At 44.0% G+C, this 17932-nt stretch overlaps 1 protein-coding gene across 2 annotated transcripts in view; it reads right to left on the reverse strand.

Annotated features, from left to right (window-relative positions):
- The window catches only part of nlgn2a (neuroligin 2a), a 159895-nt gene that overhangs the window by 66612 nt on the left and 75351 nt on the right, over positions 1 to 17932 (reverse strand). Inside the window, exon 3 of one of the 2 annotated variants that reach the window (XM_070992948.1) lies at positions 10223 to 10276. The exons of the other annotated variant lie outside the window; for it this stretch is intronic. Within the exon in view, the coding sequence (XP_070849049.1) occupies positions 10223 to 10276 (54 nt within the window). The remainder of the gene's footprint in view (positions 1 to 10222; positions 10277 to 17932) is intronic. 2 annotated transcript variants of the gene reach the window in all.

Genomic DNA, 17932 nt, shown 5'->3' on the forward strand with positions numbered 1-17932 from the left:
TCAGTGACAATTAATCACATCACACAGATTATGAATTCAGAAAGTGCACACATGGAACTGGATGGCCAGACTACAGGAGGTAAGTCTGGAGCTGCCAGAGAGCCGCTAAGCTCGTCTATTGGAAGCAAGAGGCGTCACTTGGGCTTATTTTTGCTGGCCAAATGCTGCACTGAGTCTCAAGCTGAGTTTTGTGTTGAGATAAGGACTCAGTCATTGCTGGCTGAACTGTGTTTCTTCCTAACCCTTTCCTTGTTAAGTATCATGTTATCATTATGGATTTTCCATGTTTTTTAGGAGTCTGTTAACACTGGTGTAGACTCCTACTCTAAAAACAACATACATTTTGTAAGGAAGTCAAAATATTTAGCAATAATTGGCTAATTAGGCCTAAACATCGTTTCGATTTCAGAGTCCAGCCCTCACAGAATCAGCTTGGACAAATGTAGCTGAGGACCCCCGCCACCTCATGCTATGAATAGGCTACAATATGTCATGAAGCGTAACGTTTGAAATGAATTTTCTACTGATCGATACACTGTAGCTGAAGATTATTCACAGCGGCGCCGACGGCTGCAGAGAGGGTCGTGTGTTGTCGCTGTTAACGTCACACCGGAGAGTTGCTATCAGCTCCTTCATCGCAGATACAGAACGGCTCTCCTTTTCTCGAAGACACAGTTTCTACAACGACTGTAAATGTAGCGTTAAGAAGGCGTCTGAGTCAGAAATGAGTATGGAGTAACTGTCTGAGCCTCATCTGCCTCGCCGTCGTGCTGGCCCGATCGCAAGAGATGTGATGCTAATTCATTGATTAGATGCTTTGTTATCGTCAATCGTTTGACCTCTGACCTTGAATCATTGTTAATCAGGGCGGACCTTTGAGTAATAAGTTTGAGAAGCCCTGATGCAATGTATTCTCTTATTGGCGAGTGTATGGGTTCCAGAAGGACGAGCAGAGCGACAACAGCTTGGGCGTGGAGAGTCTCCGCTGTCGCCTCAGTTCAGACACCAGCATTCCCATTAAGTAACACTGGCAGCTCGGCCACTACCCACCGCTCTCCATCTCGTATAAAACGATACCTCCTTAACTGAAACGCCGCTCCGCCCGTCACAGCACAATCCAGGTGAAAACACACAAACACAGCGAGTACAAAGCGAGAACGAAAAGCAGCGGCGAGTGAAAGCGTGGGGAGGTTTTGTAAAAGCAACTTTGCTCAACATGTAACATTAAAGCTGCACCAGGGTTCATCTTTCCTGCTGTGAGCGTGAGCATGAGAGAGCGCGTTTCCTCCGCAGGCATGCAGTCTGAGCTGTGATCTCCGGGATCTGCCGTACGCGTCGTTGCCAAGAGCCTGGCTTTGTTTCACCGCGGGGTGTGTGCGTGCGCTGATGCGAACGCGCGCGTGCAGTTGTTCATCTGTAATCAAACATTTCTGCACGCGTGCAGATCTTCCTGTTTGTGCTCCATGTCACCCCTGGGGGGGATGTGGATTATCAGCAGCCATTTATCTCGCCTTGCCTGTCCTGACAGTTAATCTGATGGCGGAGTAACAAATTCTACTTCTGCTTCTGCTGTCAGACCTTCAGCTGGGATTGGTTTTTGCAACTTTGATTCACCACACCCCCATTTTCTCTGTATCCACGCGACTGAACGAAAATAACCGCTGGCAGCATCAACAGCTTGGAGTTTAAAATCGTCTTGGAATGTGACTGATGGAAATTTTCCACCTGTAGTCCCACTTGATCACATCTGTCTCCTGTGACGATCGAGTCCAAAATTAACTTTTCGGCTCCTGGTAAATAAACATGGCTGCCAAGAATATTTCCACCGGCTCAACTATTTATATACTATACATCAGAAAATCACACCACCGCAACATCACTTCCTGTTTTCAGTGAGTTAGAAATTGGCCCAATTAAATTTTTTCTTCTCATCAATATATGTTGATTGAGTTCACGTTCATGCAGCAGGGAAGCAGCATATTAGTGGAACTGCTTTACTTTGATGACATTACAGACCTTATTCTGCACTGTTTACTTTGATTATATCAGCCACCTGAATCACAGCTAAAGACACATTCATTTATATAATAAAAAGGCATTCAGATATCATCAAAATATCAACACTCTCTCTCTTTAATATGACTTACGTGTGTATATGTGTTCAATATGCAAAGTTCAATACATGAAACTGTTTTTATTCACACTGTATTCTTGTTCTTCTGGAATAAAAGGAAGAATTACTGTTTAGCAGAAGCCTCCCGGGTAAACCGTGAAGCATCTCTTCAGGTTTAGAGATGACAGCGTGGGGTGAAAGGGGGTGATTATGAAAAAATCACTTCAAAAGCCGGGCATGCGTCCATAGCTGCATCCCTCTCCACAGCCTCCTCCATCAAACGCTGTCCAAACACCTCTTCCTCCATCTCATCACTCATCCTAATAGGGCAAATATTCTGTCCATCATGCTTGCTACCATATGTCCGACACAGCATTATAGGGACGGGTAGATGTAGACAGAAGCAGCAGAGTGTTACATTGAGGAGGTCATGGATAGTAGTAGGGGAAACTACACAATAGTTTTTGGTCTGCACACGTCAGAGAGAGTGACATTAAAATGCAGCCTTGTTCCTACCATACAAAGCATGCCTGAACGTACATTTTAGCTTTCAAAGCCGTGCAGCATCCGAGCATTAACCTAGAGTCTAACCCTGCAGTGCTTCACTAATATTACTGATCTCGCTTGTGCCTGCTGGGAGGTCTTCTCTGCAATGCAATCTGACAATTCCAAACTTCATTTGTTTCAGTGAGCACTTTAAAGTTTATTGATTTGGATTAAATAGACCCATAATAGCTCTTGGCTAGCTCAAAGCCAGCATTGGGGCATTCACTGAGTTCCAGGAGTGGAAGAGGAGCTGAGCCAGCCTTCGCCGTTGCCTCCCTCACTCCCGTATAGCCATTACACATGGCGATAAACCCAGCCAAGTGCAAACAAAAAAACTGTGCTGAGCTTTTTCCCATGCGCTAAGCTAGCTGACAGGCGACGCGGCGCCAGCGAGCTCTCTCACTCCCTGCCTCTTCCTCTCTCGCCCGCCGTCCCGCTCTATCTCCCGGTACCTTCCCAGCCTTTTTCAGCGGCATCTTTCCCTCACTCCTCTTCAGTTTCTTTGTCTTGTCAAAGGGTTTCAAGCTCGATAAAATACATTCTGTCAGCGTGCAATGCAGTAGGTGTATTCGACAAGATATTGACACAACCTTGACACGACGTGGGCCGAGGTAACGGGGAGGCAGGGAGCTCCAGCAGCAAATAACCGACAGGCCCACCGAGAGACGGAGTGATGGGAAGAGACAAGAGATTGAGCCTCTGTAGTAATGTTAAAATAAAGTTGGTTTGACAGTCCTGTTGATCCTTTTCCTGCAGAAGGCTCTTTTGTACTGCGCCGAGCCGTACTGTGCTATCTTCTCCTTTGTCGCGCTCGTGTGTGGTTTTCCGCACCAGGCTGCCCCGGTTTGCCGTCTTATTTTGCATTTACACACAGCGAGTCGTTCAGTTCTTGCTCTGTTCTTCCCCTCTCTGCTCCTTCCCGTTTTTCTCTATCCATTCTCCTTTCATCATTTCGCGACATACTTCTCAATCTTGTCCCTGTGCCACCTCGTTCCATTAAAAAAATCCTCTTATAAAGCAATTTGTACTCCATGTAAAAATGCTGGAATAAATAATAGAATGGATGCCGGCCTCCACATTTCTCACAGCCTCCTTGTCCTTTTGTATTTCACAATTTAGAGATTTGGCTGTTAGAATGTGTATTGTACAGTACATTGAATAGTACACTGCGTCCATGGCGAAAAGCCTACAGGAAATAGAGAGATTTAGCAGGAGAGCATCTCCCAGGATGCTCCTAATTAGATGAAAAAAGATGAAACGTGCCAAGTCTCTGTCCTCACGTCGCGCTGTTTTGCAAAACGAGGGGTAGCGAGCGAGCGCTGCGATAGGGGTGAGTGTTTTTGGGCAAACATGCATGTCTGAGAACGCGAGCACAGAAGCCGATACGGAGGGATGCTGCATTGCCCAGAGGCTAGCATCTGTTAGCAGAGTTATAACCACAGTGGAAACAGCACATAATACAGAGAGACAGAGAAGAGGAGGAGGAGGAGAGTAAGTGGCCAAGAAAAAAGAGGAGGAAATTGAGAAAAATAGGTTGATGCAAACAAAACAGAGTGGAGCTTGTCTATGTCTCACATAGACAAGCTCGTATTATTCCCCTGCTTCATCCACCATGTTGCCGTCCAGGAGAGAGCATTGTGAATGTCTTCCATTGTCCCTTGCTGAAGTGTCTCTGTGATAAAGTCACTCCAGCTCTCTGACGTCTTTCATCTAGCTCGCCATCGGCTAACACAAAGCGTCGAGATGCGACTTCCTCCGGTGCTGCCAGCGCTCCAACTCCTGTCCCTTTGTGTCTTTTTTTTGTCCATTTTTCTTGTCTTTCACTCTTCAGACTTCAGCCACTACGGGGTAGCCTTTGGCAGCTGAGTATATACGTTTTTCTTGGGAAGACTGTGCGACATCTGAGCCCTTTTCAGCCATTATGTGACACATTCAATTGAAGGCGTTAATTAAAAGTTGATTCGCTAAAGCGTGCTCACTCATGCAGTTTTTTTTTTTTTGCAGAGCCGGAGTTACAGGCAGTTAATCAGAAGCCTGTTTGATACAGAGCCATTGTTTTGCTTGGAGAATATAGTGGTCAGCAGGGACAGTAACTTTTATAGATAAAGTTTAACAAGCATTTGGTGCTTGGTCTGCTTTAATTCCAGAGCCTGCCTGCCGCATAGTTAAGGATTCCCTTTCAGAATATGCTCTTTACAATATCCTGGATGAGATAAATAATTTCCTTATTATGAGAAACATGAGTCTGGATGCTGACGGCGCTCCACGGGGCTGTAAACACTGCCTCCTGGCCAGTGCTGTTTTATTCATCTATAATAATTTGAGCAGTACGTGTTTGCGCGTACAGCGACGTTTAGCGGCGCAACATCACATCATATAACATCATACATCATATCATGTTATAATAGCAGCTGGTGGGAGCGTAGAGACAATTATTTCAACGGTTCTTTTATCTTTCCTTTCCTTCCAGATATTGCAGAGTTGTGTAACATTAACGCTGTGGGCTTTCGCTGTCAACACTGCACACATACTCGTACTGGACTAATGCTTCATTCTGTCAGACTGTATTATGCTGCAATGAACTAATTTGATGTAAAGCACTGACTCTATGGGACCATATATTGTCCTGTGTGCAAGACTTACTATTAAATTTGAATAAATGATGCTTAAAATTAGTAGTATATTGGTCTTAGATGATGATGGTTTGAGGTTAGTGTTTACCTGCAGCATCAATTCGAGTTAAAATGGCAGATTAAATGAGCTGCAATTAAAAGCACTGACCTCTTTTAGGCAGTGCACACTTGGCGGATATTCTGGTTCATACTTGAAGAATTAGATTAAAAAATAAAAAGTTGACATGGTTTAGTTGTCCCCCTGATAATAACTGAAAGTACAGGCCTGTGGTGACGTCTGCAAACCTTGAAAGCTGCACCAACCGATGTTTTTTCCAGAAACGATGGATCAAATCATGAAGCGTAAATGTTAATCCAACTTTGTATTTGCCCTCAGATCTACAGCTGATAGTTTGGGTTTTCTGGCCCACCACTCCAGTCTCACCAGCTTCATTTTTCAGCCTATGCAAACAACGATTTGCAGAGAAAAAGGTGTTAGACCATCTACTAACAACAAGATATTATTTGACAATAAGTAGCTGTGTTGGTTATCTATTTTAGTTCACCACATCCTTGTTTGATTAAAGAAATAACTTGAATGTGTCCTCAAGGAAATTCCTGAAATTTCTCTGTAAATACTCATAAATATTAATACGGCATAGGGAATTTCAAGTATGCTTAAAAGTCATCGCAGATTATTATATTTCTGTCTAAATGAAGTGTGAGAAACTGCACGCAATAAGACAGCATTCTGCAGCCTTGATTGCCAATTCTCCTTCATTTGTATTAGACGTCTAGAGACTGCATGCGCTGAGCACTGTAAAATAAAAAATAAAAAATAAAAAATAAAAAATAATAAAATCAAGTGATTGTGTAAGCCCTGCAGTCTGGGGAACAGCATTAGTACCTGATTATCAGATAGGCATTACCAGCTAACAGAATCACTGAAGGTAGATCGAAACCTTTCACTGCTTTGTTTGATTAATGACACCCAATATCATACTGTAATTAAATACCCAGTTGGATGGTTCATATTCTTATCATCGCTAGTCATGAAGAAAATTGAGTGCAATATTGGAAAAAGCAAGAAACTCCTTCGATCCATCACGCAATTTACATGCTTCATGTTTGAAAAATGGGGGGCAAAGACATTTCAATCATGATCTTTTGTCTTTTTCATTCTTATTCCTGTTTTATTTCTTGTTTCAGAGACCAAGGCAGCCAGGAGAGTTGTACATCGTGTTCTACAGGAAAAACAAGTCGGAGTCGAAAGTGACTGGACTGACTGCAGACCACCAGAATTTGCCTCTCAAATACAAACCTCCTGCAAACTCGACTTCTTACACCTCATTAACGAGCAGATGCTTGATCTTAGCTCTAGTCTGGTTAGAAATGCGACTTCCTGTCATTCCAAAGTTGTCTCATTCACGTTGTGTGTTCTTGCCTGGCTTGCTGTCGTTAGCCTCGCTCTGTTCGGAGCAGCTGAGGTCAGGGTGTCTGGAGGGCGCTGAGCAGTCGCTGAGGCTAAGCTAGCTGTTGGATGCTCGGGCCTGCCTGCTAGTTAAACCCTGATGTGGGTGCGAAGGGTTTGAAGGCAGCTTTGACATGAACTGGGCTCAGTTAAAGAAAGCAGACGTAATGCTTTAGTTTTAGTAAGCAATGCAGTTACTTTTTCAATGAGTAATGAGTAACTGAAAACTTGCCCAACACTAGTTATGACACCTTAAGTCATGTCCTAATAAGAAAATGGCTTAACTAAAATGTGTATCATCTATCAGTGCCATTTTTATTCTCTGCTGATATAAATCCTAGAACACAGGCAGCAGTTTTATAGCTTCTCCCTGCACTACATTACTTAATGCAATGTGATGTAAATTGTAATGCTATCAAACCGTATTTCATCTGTAAATTTGGCTCTGATGGAACATTTCCTTTTAAGGGCATGTCCATGTTTGTATTGTGTGGCCCTGTCTATATTACTCTGAGGGTGTGTGTGTGTGTGTGTGTGTGTGTGTGTGTGTGTGTGTGTGTGTGTGTGTGTGTGTGTCAGAGAGAGGTGACATTGTTTCCTGGCAGAAATATGTTCCAGGTTTGGGGCTCAGGTGGCTCTGGTGCGTCTCTGATCAGAGCTGACACACAGGATGGCACAGGAACACACTCTCCCTGTCTCTTTCTTGATTTAGCTTGATATCACTCTGGTTTGCAATCCCCCTCCTCTCTCCACACACACGCATACGCAGCGACACACACATCCGCACGGAGCTGCGCCGTAAGCTCTATCAATCTTTCTGAACGGTGAGCAGCGCCGCGGCCCAATAGCCTTTGCTCTCGCACCTGATGCAGAGCAGAGAGCGCGCCGCCGCAGCTGAATGGAGCCGTCTCGCTGGGCGGAGGATGCTGCTTTAAGCCTTTGTTGCTCTTCTTGAGCGTACAGTGCGGACTTTTAACGCGAACACAAAGGCTTATGAATAGGTTTCTGCGTGGCCTAGAATATCCTGCTTCAAAGCACGCCACATTTGAAAAGGTTGTTGATACACGGCTGAAAGAATGAGGACAAAATGGTGGGCAAAACGGATGAACCGACTGTGCCAGCCACCGCTGCGATCAGATAAAAGCTGGCCATGGGTTTTCTAGGTTCTTTCATTGAAAATGATCTGTCGCGTTAAGATGGGATTGTGTTAGTTAGGAAAACAATTAAGGAGCCATCTGAGGAGAGTTTTTTTTCCCAGCGTTGTGTTTGATTAAAACCGTTCCTGCTCTTCTCACGCTGAAATCTATATTTGTGCAACCATTGCAGGTCTTTGACAGATAAGAGTGCATCGCCTGAGGGTGGAAGATCAGCGCGCGTGTCAGGTTTTCGGAGCAGCTTCTGAATGCGAGTGCATGTTTCACAGGCCGGAGTATGTGTATGAATCGTTTCCAGCAGGCAAGATGAAGCCGACAGATCACACCGCAAACAACTGCCTATTGTACAGCACCACTGTGTTTTCACACCACGCAGCCGTTGTACAGCTGCAGTCCCACTTTCGTTTTGATTCTTCCTCGCTTCTTTCTTTTTCGGCATCTAAACGAGCTGTCGATCTATAAAAAAAGAGAATCTGATCTATTTTCTATTTAATCTACTTTCAGGTGGAGCTGCTCACAAGTCACGTTCAGTTGATGACTTCGCTGAAACACGTGATTAGCAGCAAGGCCACGGCCGCCAATGAGGACGCTCATGTGGACTGAGACTAAAAACACTTAAACGTCTCATTCAGACTTCTGCGATGCCACAAACCCCTGTGTGTGCACTGACGTCTGAAACTCAGATTTTAGGTGAGCTGAGAGAAACTTTTGTCCTCTTGTTTCAAACTCTGCTCATTACATAAATCTGCACAGCGAAGCTCAAACATCCAAGCAACAAGTAACCGAAAGACATTTTTGACTCTTTTTAGGCACAATATACTAAAATATAGCAGAATACTCTGGATGGATTCAGCATTCCTCCATTAGAATTCTATCCAGAGAGGACGCTGCAGACCATAATGCAGGGATATACATTAAACATTTGAATTGTACAGATGAATAGATGAAGATTATGAATTAATCAGAACATTGTACAAGCTGATTGCTGATCTTTTAAAGTGACTTATCATCTGTTGGGCATTTGAAGTCACAGCCAAGCACTGGGGTTCTGTTACTTCCAGCTCTTGTCCAGTGGGAAGAGGTTAACTGTGTATCTTGTAGTCTTATGCATCTAAAGCAAGCTGTGCATTTAGCATCTGTAACCGTATCCTTTTAGCCTCTGTTAAGTGGTTCCCCTGTACCTGATCCAAATTCCAGTTTAGGATCGTGCTGCAGAATTAGCGTAATGGGATTAGCATTTCCCGATCAAATGAGGTTAATTGTACGTGATGGTGAGGGATGAAAGAGGAGGGGGAAAGCGTCATGACTGGGCTTGACTGCCTTGACTGCTTGCTGACTGCGGCAGCTCAAAAAGTTGTGTCTGTGCCAGCGCGTTTGATCACCAAGAAAATCCTCTTGTGTCAAACTTCCTCCGACTCCCAACTTCAAAAAATACCCCAAATCAAAGAGCATCACGGAGCAAGAAAAAGATTCACCCGCACAACCCTCAAAATAGCATAAAGAGAAATATGTATCAAAATATCATCAGTCATCTTTTTCTCCAAGAAACAAGTCCAAAAGAACGGGGGGGGGGGGGGGGGGGGGCAGATAAAATCACCTCCACAGTGTATGTGCTGCAGGTAGGAGATAAATTAACTGCAGGCTGTGAGTTCTGTGTCCTCACTGTAGCAGCCGATTAAACCCAAATCTTCCAAAGCGGGGCACAAGTGTCCTTGGATGTCCCCGTTTTTGTTTTTTTTTTTGCTTGCTTGATTTGATGTTATCATCATTGACTTGGAATAAGGCTAGCTTAATATTTGTGTAGGTCCTGACTCAATAGCAATTTCATCCTTGAGCTGGAGATTGAGGCGCAATAATAACACACTTCATTGTGTGAGCGGGTCTCAATAGGTGCTTTGTTGTTCGGTGAGAATGCTGTTAGTTGGCCAATGTATTTTCAAGGGCGCGGTGGCGATGATGATGTCTGAGGCGCTCTCTTATTTGAGAGCCAGACAAGGACCTCTGGAAAACACACACAACTGCCTGTGGATGACTTTATAATGAAGGTATCTGGGTTCCATTAGCCAGGTGCTATGATCATCCAAGGTTACATAAGGCTAATGGTTTGCATAGGAAAGACAGCTTTTTAATTGCAATGGTCAGCACATACACTTACACCAACACATCTGTATGCATCTCATAGCCAAAGTCCCACCTAAGAGATGTTTGATTTGTGTGTGCGTGTGTGCATGTGTGCGTGTGTGTGTTTTCCACTCTACTGTATGTGTACACATCCCCCAAAAAGACTTCAAAACAAGAAAAAAGGAAAAACATGCAACAAAAATACCTTCGTCTCGAGGCTTGTTCATTGAAGATTCATCATGTTTTTTTGTGAGCGGACCTAGGGTTAAGAAAAAAAGGGGGGAAAAAGAGAAAAGAGAAAATTCAAAAAAGATTACTGGCAAAAACGGAAAAAAAAGAATATCAAAAAAAGAAAAGAAGAAAGAGCAAAATCAGCAAGAGTTCATGGTTGCTTATGTTTTTTTTTTCCTTTAAAAAGAGTACAAAAGCAAAAACAAAAGGCATCACAGACACAGATTCATCACAAGAAAAGACACAAGATCAAAGAAAACTGTTTTTGGATGTGATTTTTGGATTCTCTCCCCCCTGCAGAAGAAAACGGCTGCCATTGTTTATAGTCCCCTCTTTCTCTCTCTCCTTGAGACCCTGCCTGTTCCCTGAGCCTAACTGTTTTTTATGGGGGTGGGTGGGGTTGGTGAAGAGGGGGGGAAAAAGGGAATGTGGACATCATAAGACCCCTGCTGTTTGAAGAACAGGACCCAGCCCTTTCCTCCCAACATATGACCAGAAAAAAGACATTTTTGAAAAAGAACAGGCAAAGAAGAGGACACCTATGGGAAGAATGGCGGGTTTGGGTCCTGATGCTCAAACCCCAAAATCTGAACGGCTGACCTTTCAGCAGTGAGAACATTTTATAGACCATTTCAGAGAGACACTGAACACAAAGACACCCTTAATTAAGACATCCACCGGTAAGCAAATACACAATGACCCTGTAATGGTAAAAAGCATGTTAAACATGTTTCAGATAAAATAGGGAACAGGTGCTTTTGTGATTTGGAGTGTGTGTGTGTGTGTGTGTGTGTGTGTGTGTGTGTGTGTGTGTGTGTGTGTGTGTGTGTGTGTGTGTGTGTGTGTGCGCGCGTGTGCTTTTGTCATTATTTATTGGTTAAAGCAGAAAGCTATTCCCCAGGCGGGTAAATAATTACATAGCACAACAGCAGAGTGTCAATTTGAAATGACAAGTAAGCGTGACGCTAATTGCGCAGAGGAGTGCAGGTAAAAGGTGAATGCAATTTGATCCCCATCTGCCCACTGGCTGTTTTTGGTAAATTAAAAGAACGGTGGAGAGGGAAGAGAAGACAGAGAGAGAGAAGAGAGAGAGGCACACAGAGGGGGAAACAAGGAGAAAACCTCCCTCCCTCATCGTCTCTGAAGGCTTTATTTTTTTAATTATCATTGCTCATGTCACACTCAGGGAGCCTGACTGTTCCTGCTCGTCTTCTCATAGAGTCATCATCATCAGGAAGTGAGGCGTTCAAGGAAAAAAACCCAACAAAATCAGCTTTGATCTGCTTTTATCTTCCTCGCACCTGTTCTGTTTCTTGTACGCTTCGTTTGCGTGCGGATATCACAGAAAGGAGACAAGAAGTCACTAGAAATGTGCACTGTTCACCTCATATCCTTCAGAAGGTGAATGTGGCATTCAGAAAGTAAGTACAAAAAAATACTCTCCACCTTTCATTCGCTTTTTTCGCTTTCATCTGATAAATCCACTTTGGGAACTTGAGGTTTGGCAGAGGATCTGGATTGTATTCAGTTAAATCTGGGAAAAAAAACAACTTATATAACATGACACAAACTCACTGAGCAGAAGGGTCCGCTCTTCATCAGGGTGTTGGCCAGGATGAGCCTTAGCATAGCCTACAAGATGGCGGAATATCTGTTCATTGCACAGTGAGACCGACCGAAATTTCAAAATAAAATACACCACAGGAGGATAGAGTTGAAGAATACAACTCAGGTTGTAGTCAAGTGGACATTAGGTTGAGATTTGCTGTGTTCATGCAGACACATGCAGACGTGTGTTAGCATGCTAACATTTGCTAATTAGCCCTAAACCCAGCGTAGTGGTGGGGTCCTGTGGTGTCACCATGAGGACTGAGTGTCTGGAAGCCATGTTTGTATCAAATTTCGTAACAATCCATCAAGCACATGTGTTTATGTTGCACTGGTGGCACTGGGTGTTAAGCCAGAGGATCATCAGGCTTCATCCTCTGCGAACCATGAATGTCTGGACAAGATTTCAGTGCAAGCGGCCCAATAGTTGTTTGAATATTTCAGTGTGACCCAAAGTGGCGCTCCACTGCCAGCAGAGCTAAAAACGACCGGACAGTGAAGAATGCAAACAGGATCGAACATAAGGAACATGTGAATATTAAAAAGCAAAACACCCTGATGAAGACTCTCCCTCTGGATGTTCAGGCCCTAAACGCTGCATTCAGGTACTGAAATAATTACTGGAATTAACAGACTGCTGGCTGAACGACTTCCAGTATGACGGCTAATGGGAGGCAAACGCTTCCTTTGACAGGTAACATTTATGACCTGAAAGCTGAAGTTCATGATCTTTTTTTGATGGTATTTAAAAATTAGAAAGCAGAGATTTGCAGTTGGAGTCTGAGATCTGAGTTTTACGGTATTTTTCAGTAGCATTTACCACCTGAACAATCAGGTCCATGGTTGAGCACTTACTAGCTTCTCCTGGAGCATTTTCACAGTCTTCCTCTGTGACAAAGACCTGAGCAAACTCATTTTGCTGAGGAAGACAGTGAGATGAAGACAGTTGTCAAGTGGACTGTGAGTCAAGATTGTACTTGTCTTGATGCAGCATAAATGTTTTGTAGAATATTAAACACAATTCAACCACAGGCACAAGTTATTGACTGATGCATGTCAAAACAATAACTAATAGTAAATAAAAAAAAGTTTGAAATAATAACCTGCCCATCAAAGAAACCAGACTCAGACATTTTTTTTCTTGGGAGTGTGACACAATGGGGAGAGCAAAAATCAAGCAACCATTACTGGCAACATGCTGAGAAAAAGAGTAAAAACTGAGCTTGATTGACATCTTTTTTTCGCAATGAGCGGGCGAGGAGCCGAGCGGTGTGAATCAAGCCGAGAGGGGGGGAAAAAATAGCTGGTTTTCTTGACATTTTAAGACTCTTTTCCCAATCAAAGGAGCTGAGAACGACAGCAGCATTTGCAAGAACCCTACCCCAACTCCCATCAGCCCCCTCCACACCTCACCCCCGCACACACCTTATCTGACACGACGAAAATAACAGCGAACGCAATTAGGAAACACCCAGAATAGACAGTTGTGGCACATCTGCCTATGCATTATTTAAAACTGAAAAATAAGGCTAATAAGACGTTAGCAGCCGCGTGACGCATGTGCTTTTCCCGACATAACAGCCAATCACTGTGCTACTTTCGCCGTGCATAAAGTGGCTGCTGAGAAATATTTTCCACTTAAAGTTGTTTACGCCCTCTCTCCTCCATACAGTCTCGTCCTTTTATCTTCCTGCCTGTGAAACAGTTTTCTTCTTTCTCTCCTTGTGCTCGGCCGTGTCTGTGTTGCCGGCCGACTGCGGCGCACTTTGAAGCTGGTTACGTAACGCTTCACTTCGGCTCCACTTCTCCCCACGGCCACACACACACACACACACACACACACACACCCACACACACACACACACACACACACACACACACACACACACACACACACACACACACACACACACACACACACACACACACACTGTATGAACATCACACCCAAAAACAGACATACAACATGGAGTGGAATGCAAGAGGTTTGCAGATGCACATTCAAACAAGACAGCGTAGAAATGATCAATATTTGTATTTGGTGTTAATACACCGACTGAACTGTATTTGTGCAGCGGTGTCTGAGATCAAGGCAGGTTTTTTTTTTCCATTACTCTCCTGCTGTGTGTTCCCATACTGTACACTGTCTATGTTCAATCAGAAGAGCAAGCTTCCCACTCACAGGGTGGAGAAAGTGTTTCTCATTCACTTGTTTTTTTCGTTTATGAATGAAGCAAAAGCCAACATGGAGCCTCTTAATAAGGTGTTGGCTCACCAGTCGCCCCTAAAAACAGCCTCATTTTTCCAAAAGTGGCAAGTGTAGCTGGGTTGATATGTGGCGACCATGAGGCCCGTAGCATCATTTTCACATTCATCAATCCATTCAGTGCGCCCTCGTGCCCTGTGTGAAAGCATCTGCCTGAATGTTCTTCCACTCATTTATTCAGATTGCTCCTTTAAAGCTGCAGTAGGTAAGTTGTATAAAAGTATTTTTTTTTGGTCATATTTGCTAAAACTATGCTCAGACAGCAGTACATGAAACATGTAATCTGTGAAAAAAAACGGCTCCATTGGACCTTCCTACAGCTCCTACTGCAATTTGCAAGAATCCACCGAGCCTGACACAAACAACCAATCAGAGCATCTGAGGGAGTGTCTGACATGTGTCAATCACTATTCACACACGCTGCGAACCGCCCCCTCCCTCCACTCATGCTGCTGGCTGCCGCTCAGTCAAACAGCTCTGTGAGCGGCGTCAGGAGGCTAGTGAAAGCTATGGTGGAGCAACAGCCACCCGCAAAGGAGAAACTACTCATAGCGCCGCTGCCAACAACAGCATGTACGGCTAAGACAACAAATAACCATGAAGCTAATATGATGATTGTTACAGTAACACTCTGCAGCGCTTACGGTATGTTAGCAACTGTGATGTAGCGGCTGGGCAGAGTTAGCTTGTTTGCAATGCTAAGGCTAACGTTACTGGTTGTCATGACAGCCACGCAGACACCGCAGGGAGGAGGGGCTTGGAGGCAGGGCATGCGTGCAGCAGAGAGGGAGGGGGAGTGACGTGGAACTTGTGTTGGTTCAAATCTTCAGGCTAAGTCTGCTCTCTTCTCCATCTTACCTACTGCAGCTTTGATTTGAACTCAGTTCACTGCTTTGACACTTGTCATACATGTGTTTGCCATGTCCTGATACACTGAGATAACGATTTGAATCCATGTCATCCGGCCTTATATCACTATTTAGACTGGTCTCATTTGGTAGCATTGTGTGACTTGAGGCAGACAGTAGCCCATGCACAAAAACAGGCCTATGTCTCTGTGTTTATGGATGTGTGTTTGCGTGTGACAAATGTTTGAGCGCAGGCACAACAGTAAGTAGGTGTTGAGTAGCTCATTTAGGCAAAGTGTGCCAGTCCGGCGTGATCTACGAGGAAATGGAACCGCGTCTGACAGCTTGTGAGTGAGCATCAACCATGAATGATGGACGCTTGTAAAGAGCCGTGGAAAGGACGATCTGTCTGTGAGTATGGGAGAGGAGAGAGACGGGGACACTGTCTTTGTCCTAGAGCTGAAGTGCAGTGAATAACTCAATAAGATTTGTGCACGTGCGTGTGTGCATGTGTGAGACCAAGTTGCAGATGGGTAACTGGAATGCACTCTGAGCGAGAGCGAGGAAGAGGGACAGTTTACCATAGAGACAGTGAGGAAGGCAGATAAGCAGAAACGCTATACTGCCAATCTTCTGCTTCATTATCACACACCACTGCTCTCAGTCACCAAACTGTGCGTGTGTGTGTGCATGCATAAGTGCGAGCGGTGTGTGGGCAGGTCACAGATGAGTAGCTAAGATGAGTAAGCTGCGACTACACTACAAAACAACTGTGAAGTTCATTTTGGGATGAATGGCAGTTAAAGAAGGATCCCGTGTGAGCCAGCGGAGCTTCTGTCCATTCAGGTGATGTTCAACGCTCAACCCTTCAGAAACGCTCTAAATGGATTTGTACAGTTGTCATTAGTCACCCTGTCACAATTACTATTCTGCCGCTCTCATATCATTAAGTCTCGATTCAGTTCTCTCAATTAAGTGACGCGATGCGCGGCTGTATCAGACAATATTGCAGAAAACGCGAAGACCTAAACCCAGAGAGGCACTTTGAAATGGCACATTTATCTTAAATGCCTGAGAACTGCAAAAATGAATCAATTCAAAGCTCAGAAATACCTCATGTGCCCTTGTGCACGTGCGGTGCGTTTCCTCCTGTTCCTTTTAATCAAGCGATACAGTGCTCTGGCTCACTTTGTGCTTCTGTTGAGTCACAAGATTTCTTATGAGGACAACAGCGGGGTTTCTTCCTTCTGTCCGTCTCACTCCACACACAGTACCTTGCCTGTAGCAGCATTTGGTGAATAATAGGTTTTTTTTTTTGGAGGGGGGTCAAAGTTATAGGACAAAGACTGATGAGGCTGCAAAAATGACCAAAACATGTTGAGCAGCCTAGCAGCTCTGCCGAGAGGCAACAAAGGCATGACAGAGGCTAAATATCTAATAGGTCTCTGAACATTATTTATCACTTGCTGTGGGCCTTGTGTTGTGTAGCCTTACTGATGTTTGGCTTGAATCAGTCAAACCGTTCACCACACTGTTTCAAAAGGAAAAACACGGAAAAGAGCTGCAGCAGAAGTGAAGCTGCAGCCATTAAAATGTCGGTTACATCTACATATTTTAGAAGCGCTTGATAATTCTGCTGCCCATCTCCTAATTTCAAAAGAGCAAACGCAGTTCTGCTTCGCTCCGTCCTTGTTTTGGGCAACAAGAAGTCGATCCCTTGCGGATGAGCTGGCTTTGGCGGGCTTTAATCTCGCTCTGCGTTCTTCTCTGGGGAGCGTATGCACATAAAAAAGGGAACATTAAATCTGCATGGAGGTTTCTGCAAATGCAGATCTGGATACCACAATGGTCCTTTTTGAGGCATCAACTGCTGGAATAAATAACCGTTCTCCCAGAAATAAAACAAAAAGGGGAAAATTGCTGTAGAAAGAGATTTAAGTTGAGAGTTTTATTCATAAGGTGTTTATAGAATAATAGCTTTTCTTTTTTTAGGTTTTTAAATGTCACGTCTTATATATGTCAAAATTAGTACCCCCAAAGTCCACCGGGCGCAGCAACGCTTCACTCCAGCTCCATCACAGCTGCTGGAGCTGATCTGCGGTGATCCTAGCTTTAAAGGCATAAATCTACTGACAGCTGACCGAAAACGAACACTGAACGATGCCGTTTTCTATGAACGGCAAAGCTATTTTTTCTGTTTATTTCACTTCTCCCTCTGAAGCCTTTAGAGCTGCTGATATACTCTACAGATGAGATGGTGTGCTGCAGTACAGTAATTAACATGATATCCAAATATAAGCAGTATACATACACATATCTTTACAGCCCCACTATCTGAGCAGTGTGAGTATGTGTGTCATATAGCATACATGCCTTCAAGTGTTTATTGCTTAGGGACATTTAGCATTAGCTGGTAAAATATCTATTACATTAAACAGCTACATGAAAAGTTTATTTCGTTCATTTTTAACGTGATTGTTGGATTCAGGTGACCTTAGCCGTGATAAAAAAAAAAAAGGTTTCTATGTAGCACTTACGCTCTTTCTCACCCTTGTTCTCTGTCCCTCTTTCTATTTCTGTCCTGCTTTTTTCTACAATTCATCTTTCTTTTCCCACTACTGCCCCCCCTCCCTTTTTTTTGTACACCATTTTTCTCTCTCTCGCTGTCAACTCTGCCTTTTCATTCTTGAGCCTTAGACTGAAAGCCTGAAAAATATCGCTCCAACCTGGCTGCAGAGGGAGGATTAGGTACAGAATGAAAGGGAAGGAATGGAAAAGAGAAAGAGGGATGGAGACGACGCTGACATAGAGATGTAAATATATGGTGTGTATGAAAGAGAGAGGGAGAAGTGTGCGCTTTAGAGGGGGGTGATAAGATGAAGGCAAAGAGAAAGAGGCAGGTATCAAGGTGGGGAGAGGAGAAAAGTGTGTTTCGGGGGTATTTTTAATGGCAGAGGAAGGT

This window comes from Chaetodon trifascialis, chromosome 23 (assembly GCF_039877785.1).
Source record: "Chaetodon trifascialis isolate fChaTrf1 chromosome 23, fChaTrf1.hap1, whole genome shotgun sequence".
NCBI lineage: Eukaryota > Metazoa > Chordata > Actinopteri > Chaetodontiformes > Chaetodontidae > Chaetodon > Chaetodon trifascialis.